The sequence below is a fragment of the Chiloscyllium plagiosum genome, unplaced genomic scaffold, assembly GCF_004010195.1.
Source record: "Chiloscyllium plagiosum isolate BGI_BamShark_2017 unplaced genomic scaffold, ASM401019v2 scaf_12306, whole genome shotgun sequence".
NCBI lineage: Eukaryota > Metazoa > Chordata > Chondrichthyes > Orectolobiformes > Hemiscylliidae > Chiloscyllium > Chiloscyllium plagiosum.
In genome coordinates, this window is record NW_025210448.1 from 1,587 (window position 1) to 14,613 (window position 13,027).

General features: G+C 37.3%; 1 protein-coding gene across 1 annotated transcript; it reads left to right on the forward strand.

Annotated features, from left to right (window-relative positions):
• The first annotated feature begins 535 nt into the window (after window positions 1-535).
• LOC122546912 (sorting nexin-12) lies at window positions 536-6,029 on the forward strand. Its single transcript, XM_043685525.1, has 3 exons — window positions 536-660; window positions 3,831-3,955; window positions 4,586-6,029. The coding sequence occupies exons 1-3, from the start codon at window positions 586-588 to the stop codon at window positions 4,686-4,688; spliced, it is 303 nt and encodes a 100-aa protein (XP_043541460.1). The 5' UTR covers window positions 536-585; the 3' UTR covers window positions 4,689-6,029.
• The last annotated feature ends 6,998 nt before the right edge of the window (window positions 6,030-13,027 follow it).

Consider the following 13,027-nt stretch of genomic DNA (forward strand, 5'->3'; position numbering starts at 1 on the left):
AGTAAATTCCTCAGAGGTAGACAATTATCTGAAGAAACTATGGGGGCCATCATGGATTATGTTAGGTGAATTGCTCTTGAAGAGGACTTGAACTAACAATGTGGCTAAATGGCCGCCTTCAGAATTGTAACCACTTTATTTTGATTAGCAGGTGTTATTGAAGCAGAAATGGTTGAGGTATTGCAAGGAGTAAGAACTGAAGAGATTGATGTCAAAGAAAGTAATCAAATGTTGAAGGGATGCAAAAGGTGAAGGGTTAGGTATGATGAGCCTCATTGTGGCCATTAATAAGCTGTCTTACAAAAGATTAATGTCCTAGGTGATGTCTATTCTTGGTTGGCAATTGAGTTGTGGCTAGACAGCTTGTACAATGTATTTTGATAGCATGCAGCACAGCAACAATCAAGTGTGCTGTCCCATTACTGATTTGATAAAACAGATTATTTTCTTAGGCAGGATGTCTGTCTTTGTGTTGGAAGGGCAATTGATTTGTGTGTAGAAAAACATTATTTCTAGCTCTATGCATGAAAACAATTAGAGCAAAACTTTTTTTTTCTTTTGCAGACAAATCTTCCCATTTTTAAGATGAAGGATTCCTGTGTGCGCAGGCGATACAGTGACTTTGAATGGTTAAAAAGTGAATTGGAGAGAGACAGTAAGGTAATGTCATAGGAAAGTGACTAAATTTGAGCAATTTTATATTTGGCTTTTTTGTTATTTGAGAGCACTTAATTAGGACATGCCAAGTAACATGTCTTTAAACGAATATAGATTACAACTTGCTAGCATTGCAATAAATGGGTAAACTTCTCATTTTGTATGTTTTTTTTTATACCTTTTTTTAGTCCCATTATAGTGGTAAAACAACCCTTTTCACAACGAACTGGTTTGAAGACTGAGCAGAAATTAGGCCATTCAACCTATCAAGTTTGCTCCACCATTCAACCATGACTGACCAGTTTCTCATCATTCTTCTTCTTTCTCCCTATAGCACTGTATCTCCATCTTAAATATACTCAATGACCTGACCTCCACAACCTTCTGTGGCAATGAATCCCATGGAGTCACCACTCACTGGCTCAAGAAGTTTCTCCTTACCTGTTTTGAAGGTCTTCTCTTTACTCTAAGGCTGTGCCCATGGGTCCTAGTCTCTGCTACAGATTGAAAATATCTATTCTATCCAGGCATTCAGTATTCTGTATAATTCAATTAGATCCCGCTCCATCCTTCTATGCTCCATGGAGTATAGACCCAGAGCCAACAAATGTTCCTCATATGTTAAGCTTTTCATAATCCTTTTTGGACAACTTGAGAGATTTCATCATACTGCACGACAAACATTGCTCTGGTCCAACCAGTCCATGCTGACCATAATCCCAAACTAAACTAGTCCCACCTGCCTGCACTTGGCCTCTATCCCTCCAAACATTTCTTACTCATGTACTTATCTAAATTTCTTTTGAAACATTGTAACTGTACTTGTATCCACCACTTCCTCTGACAGTTCATACCACATGAGCCACTGTCTATTTAAAAATAGCCTTTAAATATTTCTCTTTTTTTTTTCTTTTTAGAAATAAGCTACTATTCCTAAAATCCCCAACAGAGGGCAAATACACTTGCCATTCACCTAACCTATGCCCCTTCATGATTTTATAAGCTTCTATCTGGACATCCGTTAATCTCTTACACTCCAGTGAAAACCTCCCAAATTCTCCTCAACTCAAATTCTCCATTCCTGGTAAGTCTTTTCTGAAATCTCTCCAGCTTTATAATATCCTTCCTATAACAGTGAGCAGAACTGAATGCATTACTCCAGAAGAGGCCTCACCAAAATCTTGTACAACCTCAATGTGGTGCTCCAACTCCTGTAATAAAAAGGTCTGAGCAATGAAGGAAAGTGTGGTTAAACACTCCTTAAACACAGTCAGTGTGACACAAACTTCAAAGGATTGTGTGCTTGAGCCCCTTGATTTGTTTTACAATGCTACCCAAGCCCCCTTTTTTTTTTTAAAAAAAAAAATTGCGTAAGTCCTGCCCTTGCTTGTTTTGACCAAAATGTAATACCATGCCTTTATCTAAATTAAACTTCATCTGCTGCTCCTCAGCCCATTGACCCAATTGATCAAGGTCTCTTTGTAATCTTAGATCATTTTGGGAAGACTTCCTCTTTCCCTTGCACCAATTTTAAAGATTGTGTCAAGCAGCAGTAGTGCCAGCAAGTTGGGGACACAATAAACAACAAAGGTAAAAATCACAATTCTTTGATTTCAGGATCTGATCCACTACTGTTAACATTCACTGCTTCCATAAGTGTAATGCAATGGAAGCCTTTTACTAAGGTGCACTGCAGCAGCTTTCCACAGTTCCTTTTTAGTACCTTCCCAAGTCATTGCCTTTTCTATGTGATTTTAGACTTGGACTGCAAATGCATGGTACAGTGATTCCCAATTGATAGATTCCTGGCTTAATAGGCTTTGGCTTTACAATTTTCATTCTGATTGTTGACCATATTCTCTCCGCTTCAAATGTGCCTTAAGCTAACACTGTATACAGGATTTTTGCTCACAAATATACTGTGCAAGATCTATGAAATACTTTTATGAATCAAAGGTTTAACCCTCATACCTTTGTGGATACTCTGGCTAAAGAAAGTAGGTTTTCATTTAATTTGTTGTAAAAGAATCAGGCATAACCTATTGAAACAAGACTGAGCAGGCTTCACAATAGATGTTGACCTATTTCGACTGGTGGGAGAATCTCAAAAGGGGACATAATTAGGGATAAAGGAATATTTCATTTAAAACTGAGATTTGAATGACTTGAGTAATGGATTTCTGGAATTCTGTGGTGTGACGGCTAGATCAAAGTCTTTAAAAAAGAGGTAGGTGAATCTTTTGTTTAAAGGGAGCTGAGGGCAATGAGTATCAAACATACTGTTAACAAGTTATGTATCTCCTTAACATAGGTTCCTTTTGAACTCTTCATCCTGAACCTTTTTTTTCTGTTTTCTGGAGATTTTCTCTTCTAACTTCTAAACTAGGGACTGCTTGGGGCTACCTATTTTCAGCCTTGACTGTTTTTGAGATTGTTTAAATTGCACTGTTCTCTTGGGGATATTTGAATAATATACCCTTTTTGGAGAAGTACGACTTTTTTTTATTTTGCTTTTATGCTGGGCATGTATAGATTCTTAAAGTTAGTCAATTTCATTGAGAAATGACATGAATACTAATACTTTCACCATCCTTGCAATCTCTACAACATCTTGGTCCCAAGTTTGTTTCTAACAAGATCCTATAGCACATGTACTTTAATCCTGCATTTTATTGCTTTCATATACTTAAAGCTGTGTAGTATTCCACCTGGAAGGGGCAGCTCAGCAAGGAGTTAAATGTACTAGGTCTATCAACCAGCTAGTGATTCTTGGGGGTGCATATTGCTGCTGCAAAAACTCATTACAAATTGATGTTTTGTTTGCTGTTAAAACTGCTTCAAGATAATATGCTGCAATTCTCTTGTTTTTCACTTTGACCATCTGTTAGCAACCTAACAAACTAAGCAAGGCATATGAGAAGTCTGATATCCAGTGACAGGATTTACTTTTTCATTTTTGGGTGCTTGTCTAAATTGCTGTTTATGGGTGGCAGCAGAATGGAGTCACTAATGCAAAACGAGTGAGTGAATTAGCATGTGTGGGAAATGGAGAAGCATCCACTTTGAAAGTATACTTCCTTGAATAGGTTATAATTTCAAAGTGTAATGGGAGCTGGGTAAGGAAGTGTTCAATGCAATAAATTGTCCTTTTTTATTTCCTAATTCCACTGCAGATTGTTGTGCCACCACTACCAGGAAAAGCTTTGAAACGTCAACTTCCATTTAGAATGGATGAAGGAATTTTTGATGAGTCTTTTATTGAAGAAAGAAGAGCTGGATTAGAACAATTCATTAACAAGTAATCCTTTAATAGCTACTACACTTCCCATTCAGGAAGGTCCTCTATCTTCACTGCAATTCCTAGTTACTTGCCTCAAGATAAAGCTACATGTATACAAATATGGGTTACCTGTTAAACATTAGCTTTAATGGCAAGAATTCTTGAGACTTGAGACAGGAGACAGCTGTCTACTTCAGTGCACTTTTTTTAATATTGATAAATTTATTACAGAAGACAAGTAATGTATTATGTAAAAACACATTCCAGCAGAACATTGTTCAAAGTTTGTCCTTTTAAAGAGTTAACTGTAAAGTTTTTTTTCACTTTTTATTTTCCTACCAAGTTGTTAATATCTGGGTTGTTTTCTCTGGGAGAGTGAGTAGAAAGCTTTAGGTTGTGAGGAAAAAGGTGTTCCTAGAGTACAGATTTGGATAAAATTTCTTATTTTGAAGGAATGTGGCAAAGTGTTTTTAAGTGTTGTTGGAAATGCAGATACATAGCATTATAAGTATGTAGTTGCAACATGAACAACTGATGATTGCCATTATAGCTTGAAATATTAAGACCATATTTAGTGCTATAATTAGCAATTACAGAATACTAAAAGCTTGTATATATCTCTGACAATTTCCTTTAATTTCTCTTTAGAATTGCAGGTCATCCACTGGCCCAGAATGAACGCTGCCTGCACATGTTCTTACAAGAGGAAAGCATCGACAGAAATTATGTACCTGGCAAAGTACGTCAGTAGGGCATCTGGATGCTTTGGTCTTTCCTCCAGTGCATTCCCTTTATTTTTACACTAAATATATACTTTACCTTTTTTAATTTCAACTATTCAAAAGGTAATCACTGCTGGTTTCATGACTATAATGTGGCTTTTTAAATACCCTCAACCCACTATTCCAGCAGAGGCAGCCTGAGTCCTGCAGATCCTGAAATAAGCATCAGGACGTGTATTGGTTTGATCCTACCTGAAAATCTGAACCTATATCAGATGGGTTAAGCCTTTGTTTTTGGTTTTTTTTCTCCCCCTCACTTGTTGGTTTTTCACCCCATTTTCTTGCCATGATGTCACTTGGAGGAAAATAAACATTCATTCAAGTTCTGCTTTCAGACCTCTTATGTTAAATACAATTTCTAATTTTTGTATGGCTTGATGCAGATGGTGTTTAAACTTGTAACTGTTCATATTGTAATTGCTAAAGCTTCTGTACCCTGCAAATATTTGCTATCTTAAATACTAGAGAACAACTTCTGTCTAAGACTCATGCTCTTCCTAAAGATTTTAGTTTTTTCCTCCCCTTTTTTTGAAGGTAACTTCATAAACCTCTAAACCAACCAACTTATTTTAAGCATTCCAGTATTCATTCCCTTCTATCAGTCTTCTGACACAACTTTCTCTGTTCTGTGATGCACTGAATGGCTTCATACAGACTTAAGAGCACTGCAAATGGTCAAAAGTAGAACTGTAGGATATTTAAACTTGAGTTCTACAGTTAAATATTTACAGCTGAATACTTGCCTAATAAGTAAATTGCATCAACATAAATTTGGCAGTCATTACATCTGCTTATGAATGAACTCATGGTTTTTACTACTTAGCCAAAAATGACTTGTTTTGGGTAATCACAAATGATCAGACTTCTCCCTTTTTAAAAAAGGAGTTAAATTATCAGGTGTGCTACAATTGTTCTCTTTGATGTACAGTAGCTGAGTGTTTAAACCTTGCTGCAAAATGTATATAAGCTTTATTTAAAATGTGCAGTGTCAATTTTGTGGCAGATTACCATTTTGTTGGCTAACTGTTCTATCAAAGTTAATTGTTCACTGTTAAATGTTAGTAACAGTTTCAGAACTTTACTACATTCCTGTTGTAGAAAAACTGAATTGAGAAATGTGGATCTGTCTCCTTGGCTCTAGCCATAAGCTTTTTAAACTGCATTTGATTAATTTCTGGTTTCTAATTCCTTAAATTTTTCTTATTCCTTGCATGTTCATACTCCTATTGTATTCCCAGTTACTTTTTGTGCTCAAACTAGGGAAGTGAAATGCTGCTGCCTCAATTGGAAATAAATCCTTGTGGAAACTATATTTCTTGTGATTTACCTCTAGTATTCATTGACCTTTTCTTTGTTCTCAAATTCTTTAGTGCAGTTGGTTTGGAATCCGAGATTAAAACATGATTTTCTAGAAAGTCACTTGTGCTGTAAAAGAATACTTGAGCAATATTTGCATCTGGGTATTGCCTAAAACTACTCTAATGCTGATGTGAAATATGACCAGCATTTCTGTTACCAGCTGCTGCCTTTCAGTCACTGGCTATATTAAGCTTTAAGCTGCTCTTCTTTGTTCTATCATTACACTTCTTCAGCAAAGGTGTTCCAGATGAGTTAGAATGCTGTGGTGGTTTTTTCTTTAAAACCACATCTCCATTTTTACTCCATTACTTCCTGGAGTATTTTGGAATGTAGCTCATGCACTAAACATTTTGATGCATAAAAGCTGTTCATGTACAGTGAGTGGTGGTGTGGTGAGGGGTCTCTACTTCAGTCAATAGTGTATTTGTTGTTAAACTACCAATCTTGTCGGGTTTTTCCCAAATCCAGATTTTGTAATTGGACCACAAAAGAATAGTAGGGGAAGCAAATCCTGAGTCATCTCCAACACTTTGGATGATAAAGCTGTTAACAAATAATAATATTTCAGTCTAAATCTTACATGCTACCATTCTGTCTTCTCCTTTTATTCCCTTCTGTATTACCTGGATGAGCTTTTATTTTCCCCACCTAACTGTTGAAATTGAATCTTGCATATGAATAAGTCCTGTAATTGACATTAGAACTTAGTCACCCTAATATTGTACTCCTGACCATCTGGAATTCTGGGGAGACATTGTTTCCAACTTCTCTATCTGGGGAATGGTTTAGGGAATAAAATTTCCCCCTGCTTCTGAGGATGTGGTCATTGGTGAATGGCCATGAGAAGTTTCAGCTGCTTGGTATCAAAGGGAAATCGTGACTGGCTATTTAGATTTGCTCATGGCAATTGAAGCCTCTGCCTTAATGTCGTCTTGCAAATTGAAGATTCATGAGTGCACCTGACTTCTACTTTGCAGCTTGAAGTCTGTGTTCTAGTTCCCTTGCAAGTGGGTTGCTACTGCACACTCTCTAGCTAGAATGTTTACACTCTGTAGACCTTAAAATATGGGACCTTTTTTTTTTTTTGATATGTTAACTTGAATGGGTTTGTGGACTCTGGATGTTAGTAGCCTAATATTGGAAGAGGGAGGGCAATGCCAGACTTGAGTGAAGGTTTCTAAGATGACACTTGCATAAGCTGGACTTCACTGTTTTTGGGATGGAACTGCAATGGGAGAATGGACAGGGAGGGAAAACTCTCCCTTAGAATTTCTTGCCGTAAGCATAATTAATAGTGCAAATGGACTTTGTTAATTGCAGTCCTGTTCACTCTCTTTCTTTTGAAATGTACAGTCATTGCAATAAATCATTAACTGGTTGTTGAAGCTATTAAAGGTTTCTCATCTGGTTTGGCATTTCAAAAATGAGAATCTGTGGATAAGTACATTATCCTTGTTTGCTTAATGAATGCAATCATATTGGGATTGTGCTCTAACACTACTTTGTCAGGTCAATATAAAATGCAATTTCTTTCTCCCTGGAAACCAGAAATAAATCTGTTAATATAGATATCCTGGTGTTTGACACTGATAGCTAAATTTGAACTTTTATTCAACCAGTGGTGTCAATGGCATCCTCCTGAACCATTCCACGTAAAGCAACATTCCTCAGTATTAAGTCACTTTGTCTTTGTACAGTTACTTTTTGATTTTAGGTGCTTTTTGTATATGTACCAAGAAAAGACTCTTACTATGTTAAGCAGCCTTCTTTTGATCCAAAGTTATATCTGATCTGTCTAAAATATGTTCACTTATTTCTTCATATTAAACCACTGTAAAACCACTTTCTGATTTTTTTTTTTATATACAGCATGCAATATTTGTAGTGCTATAAAACTTCTAATGCATCATCCAGCTTTTTTTTTTACTAAAAGCCATTGCAAATTCATTTACATGTGGATTTCATTTTGTCCAACAACAGAGCATGAAAATAGTTTTGATCTCCTGGTAGTAGCATTCCAATTTTTTTTTTTGGTTACCTTTTAACTACCTCTTGTTTTCCTGCTGATCTCTATCATTTGCCTGCTCCAGTGGAGCACAGCTTTTTGCCTTTTGTAGTTGGGCAATTGTAGTCTTCTGGAATGCTGAATCCAATTTTAGACACTGTAACCCATAATCCTTTTGTTTTGGACTTGTTCTTCTTTCTAGAAAGCAGCTATGTTTCCTCAGGACTTTTCTGATTGGTAATAGATTATGTGCTGTAATACTTAAAACTGCACATGCTGGATACTTGAAACAAAAACATGTACCTGGAGAAACTCTAGCAGCATTTGTGGAGAGAAAATAGTTAATGTCACAAGTCTTGTGACTCTTGTTTACTCTTTGCAAGCCCCTAGGAAATGTCAATATACCTTGTTATGAGAGCAAATAACAATTCTGATTTTGCTTGTGCAATGCATCCTGGTGTACAAGAGAATGGTAGTGAGAGATAGTCTTTATTGAGATTGCATTTGGCAGCAGGCATTGATGGGAATCAAAGTTAACTGTTAACTGGTTGACACTCGGTTAATAGTTAGTCATCTCTGCAGAGGTTCCTCAGGGTAACATCCTAAGCTGTCATTAGCTGCTTCATCAAAGACTTTGCCCGATCTGACCCGATGAAGGGGGCAGTTCATTTATCAGCACCATCTTGTACTGAAGTAGTCCAAGACCAAATTCCCTACTAGCCAGACTTGGGCTGTTGAGTGACCAGGAGGAGAAAGTGAGGACTGGAGACCAGAGTCAAGAGTGTGGTGCTGGAAAGGCCCAGCCGGGGAATCAATGTTTTGGGAATAAGTCAGTTTCCTTGGATGTTACCTAACCTGCTTTGCTTTTCTAGCACCACACTAATTGTGTGGCAAGTAACAACATTCATAGCAGGCAATGACCACTGCAATTGCAGAAGTCTCTACTACCAATAACCTGGGGTTACCTTGGACAGCTTGTCTAGTTGAGTTTCTGGTCAAAATGTGGTGACTAACAGATCAAAGGCTGTGAATACACCAAGTAACTCCTCATCTAACTCCCCAAAGCCTGGCCACCATCTACAAGGCACCAGTCAGGAGTGTTATGGAGTACTGTCTAAGCATCCAGATGAGTGCACTTCCAACAACACTTAAACTTGACACCATCCAGGACAAAGCAACTGCTTACTTAAAACTATCTACAAGATACACTGGAGATCTTCTCCAAAGACTGTTAATTGCCATATCAAGGATGGGCAAAAAATGTTGGCCTGGCCAATGAAGCCCACATCCAGTGAGTGAGTAAATGAAGTATTGATCTTGAGGGCTTAGGCCATCCACCTTTTGTTTGGTTGAGCTGGAATCACTTAAGTTTCCCTGTTTAACTGGGTGAAAAACTCAAGGTTTTTGGTGCATCTTTGGCTTCATAATTGCACTGGTTAACCTTTTTTCCTCTGGTTTGAGATTGAGGGGAAAATTATACAAATTTCTTGATTTTGATTTCCAGCACTTTTTTATTAATAAAATTTTAGACATAATTGTTTTTAAATGATTTTGAAATCTGCATCCAAAAAAAGGCACCATTACACACAATAGGACTTACACTGAAGAGGCCATAATCATCTATGTATGGTAGAAAATGGATCTCATTCCACTTTCCTAACTGATCTCCATTTACAAATCAAAGGACAGAAAGGGAAGGGGAAAATATCAATGTCTAAGTGTCACAATTCTCTTGTGCAGAATTACAAAGTTACACAACCAAGGGAAGAAACTTCTCATTGCTTATGACCACTTTTGACACTTTGCCTTCTGCATTTCAAAACGCTCCAGCCACATTAGTCTGTTAACCACTACTGTCAAGTTGCCTTAGTATTGATTTTAAATCACTTCTCATTCTTCCAAACCTCTCCGCTGTAAGCCTGATTTACTGAACATTTTACCATCAGACAATGTTTCATCTCATAAATTTGGTGAGCTTCTTCAACTCCTTCCTAAGGAAAGTAAATTTCCTTTAAATAAGGAAACTACTGTACCTCATACAGCTCCAAAGTTATATTCATGTAGCATCATTTCCTTTTCCTTGTGTATTCCAGAGGCTTTATAATAAAGTTGATATGCCGTTTGTGTTTCTAATTGCTTCCAATAATTGTATCCAAGCTATTTGTTCCTAAGGGTACCTCCAATACCATTAAAACATTTCTCCACATCAAGGAGCTTTTGTTTTTTGTTTTAAATTGCAGCAAATAAAGTGAATTAGCTAAAGTTCAAAGGTAACTAGACTCATTTACTTGTCTGAGAGTATTTGAAACTATTCTGGAATATTGAAAAATAAAGATTTTCTGGTGTTATCAAGATTTAAGAAAGCAAATTTAAATGGAAAAATACAATGGAAACTGCTGCAAAAATAACTCTTTGATATGTTTTGGAGATGCTGGTGTTGGACTGGGGTGTACAAAGTTTAAAAATCACACAACAGGTTATAGTCCAACAGGTTTAAGTGGAAGCACACCTGTTGGACTATAACCTGGTGTTGATTTTTTTTTTTATCTTTGATATGTAGCTTTTAAACTTTTTTTGCACCCTGAGATGAATAGACTAATCTCCTTCATTGAGGGAATGTATGTGAGTAACCTTGTACATTCCAGCACTCAGCCACTATTTCTTTTCATCTAAAAGAAAATGCAAATTAAAGTCAAAGAAGCCAAGTTGGAATAATGTGGAGGGAGTACTCCCAAGTGCGATGTACCATTAAAGTAAGGCCTTGAGTGCTAGTTCAGATGGAGATCCCATGCTTCTAGTGTGTGATGAGCCAAACGCACGCACACACCGTGTACATGTATTTGCGGATTTTGCTACCTTTTTAGGCTAGGATAGAATCAAAGCAGTTGTCAATTGGATGGAAAGATAAAATTATCACTACTCACTCTAGCCACAAAATATTATTTTGAATCTCCATCTGATTTGACTGTGGAAGGCAAAGTTAATGAAACAATAGACTTGAATTTTCCCTGATTCACCTGAACCTAAAGAGTACCACCTCAAACTGTCTACCAGCAGATATTTAACCGCACCCACTGACCTCAATATGTTATATTCCCAGCAAGGCCTATATAACAAAATTCAATTATTTAAAAAAATCCAAACAAATTTCTTCAATTAAGTTGCTTTTTTTTTTGTTGCTCTCCTACAAAAAAAATTGCATTCCTAAACACTTAGAGCCAATGTAGTAGTACATTTGAATTAATATACTATTAGTGTAAACACAGCTCGCCCACAAGAGGGCGCAATAGCTAAACTCAATCCACCAACCAACCAAATACCACCAAAGTCCAAGTCTGGTACCATTTGTGGAGAGAGAAGCAAGTTAATGTTTTGAATCCAGTATGACTCATCTTCTGAACCTTCTTTCACCTGTCACATACATTCCAGCATGCACAATGTGCTGACATGATTTGAATTAGATTTTGCTAAGACTGGCTGGATTTAATGAGAAAGTTTTGAGTCCTAATATGAGGGAAGTGTTTTTCTATTATTCTCTTACTAGAAACCATGTACAGATTTATCTGTATACATGGAAGCATTGAAAATGTCTTAGGATTGATAATTGTTGTCATTGGGTGGGAAACTTCAAAGTCCTTCACTATGAGTGAGTCAATAGTATCATTACTGATGGAGTTGTAAAGGATTCTGCTGTGAGACTGGATCTACAGCAGGTGTTGAAAGAGCCAACTAAAGGAAAAAGCTTGCTTATCCTTCTCACCAACCTACCTGATAGATGAATTTCTTTATGCTATATGAGTAAAAATGACCATTAAATAGTACTTGCGGAGATGAAGGCCTGCCTTCACAATGTGAAAACCGACATTGTGTAGCACTACCATCATAGTGAATGAGATTGATTTTAAGTATATCTAGCAACTCAATTCTTGGCATCCATGAGGTGCTGTGAGCAATCAGCAGCAGCAGAATTGTATTCAAACACAATCTACAACCTCATGGCATGAAGTATCCTTCATTACTTTCTATTACTCAATCATTGCCACCCAGACAGGTTCAATGAAGGGTGGGTATGCCCTCAGCAGTCTTGACATATTAAGTTGTAAATGGTGGTGCACAATTAAACAACTAACAGGAAGAAAAGATGCCACAAATAGCCCCCCATCCACCCCACTCAACGATGGCGGAGCCAAATATATCAATACAAAATGCCAGCCTGAGTGATTTGCAAGTATCTTCAGGTAGTCATGCCAAATGGATGATCATTCTTGGCTTCCTCTTAAGTCTTAACCATCACAGATGATAAGCCAATCTTTAGCCAGTTCATTTCACTTCCCTTGATATCAAGAAACAATGGAAAGCACAGAATACTACAATAGCTATGGGCTCTCACAACACTCCGACAATAGTATTGAAGACTTGTGTCCCATAACTAGTCGTGCCCCTAGCCAAGCAATTTCAGTATAACTGCAGTACTGTAATTACCCAGTAAATTGCAATGACATGTCCTGTCCACAAAGCGCATGACCAGTCTGACCCAGCCAAATGCCACTCCATTAATCACACTCAATCATCAAGAAAATTATGAAAGGTGCCCTTGACAGTGGCAATCACTCGATAATAACCTGCTCACTGATGCCCAGTTTGAGTTCCACCAGATCCACTGAGCTCCTGACCTAATTACATCCTTGGTGGAAACATGGACAAAAGAGCTGAATTGTAGAGGGGATAACATCAAGGCTTCACTTGGACAAATATGGCATCCACGAGCTTGAGCTGAACAGGAGTCAACTGAACTTGGGGGAAATCACTCCATTGCCTGGAGTCACATCTAACATAAAAGAGAATGGATGTGGTTGTTGGAGGGCAATCAACTCATTTCCAGAACATTTTTGCAGGAATTCCTTAGGATAGTGTCCATGTTCAACCACCTTTTTAAAGGACGTT

Bases quoted from the DNA above. Each gene is read 5' to 3' on its own strand.
- LOC122546912 (XM_043685525.1), top strand. From the start codon at position 586: ATGAAGGATTCCTGTGTGCGCAGGCGATACAGTGACTTTGAATGGTTA. The intron at 661-3,830 runs GTAATGTCATAG...ATTCCACTGCAG, and splicing joins AATTGGAGAGAGACAGTAAG to ATTGTTGTGCCACCACTACC. The intron at 3,956-4,585 runs GTAATCCTTTAA...ATTTCTCTTTAG, and splicing joins TTAGAACAATTCATTAACAA to AATTGCAGGTCATCCACTGG.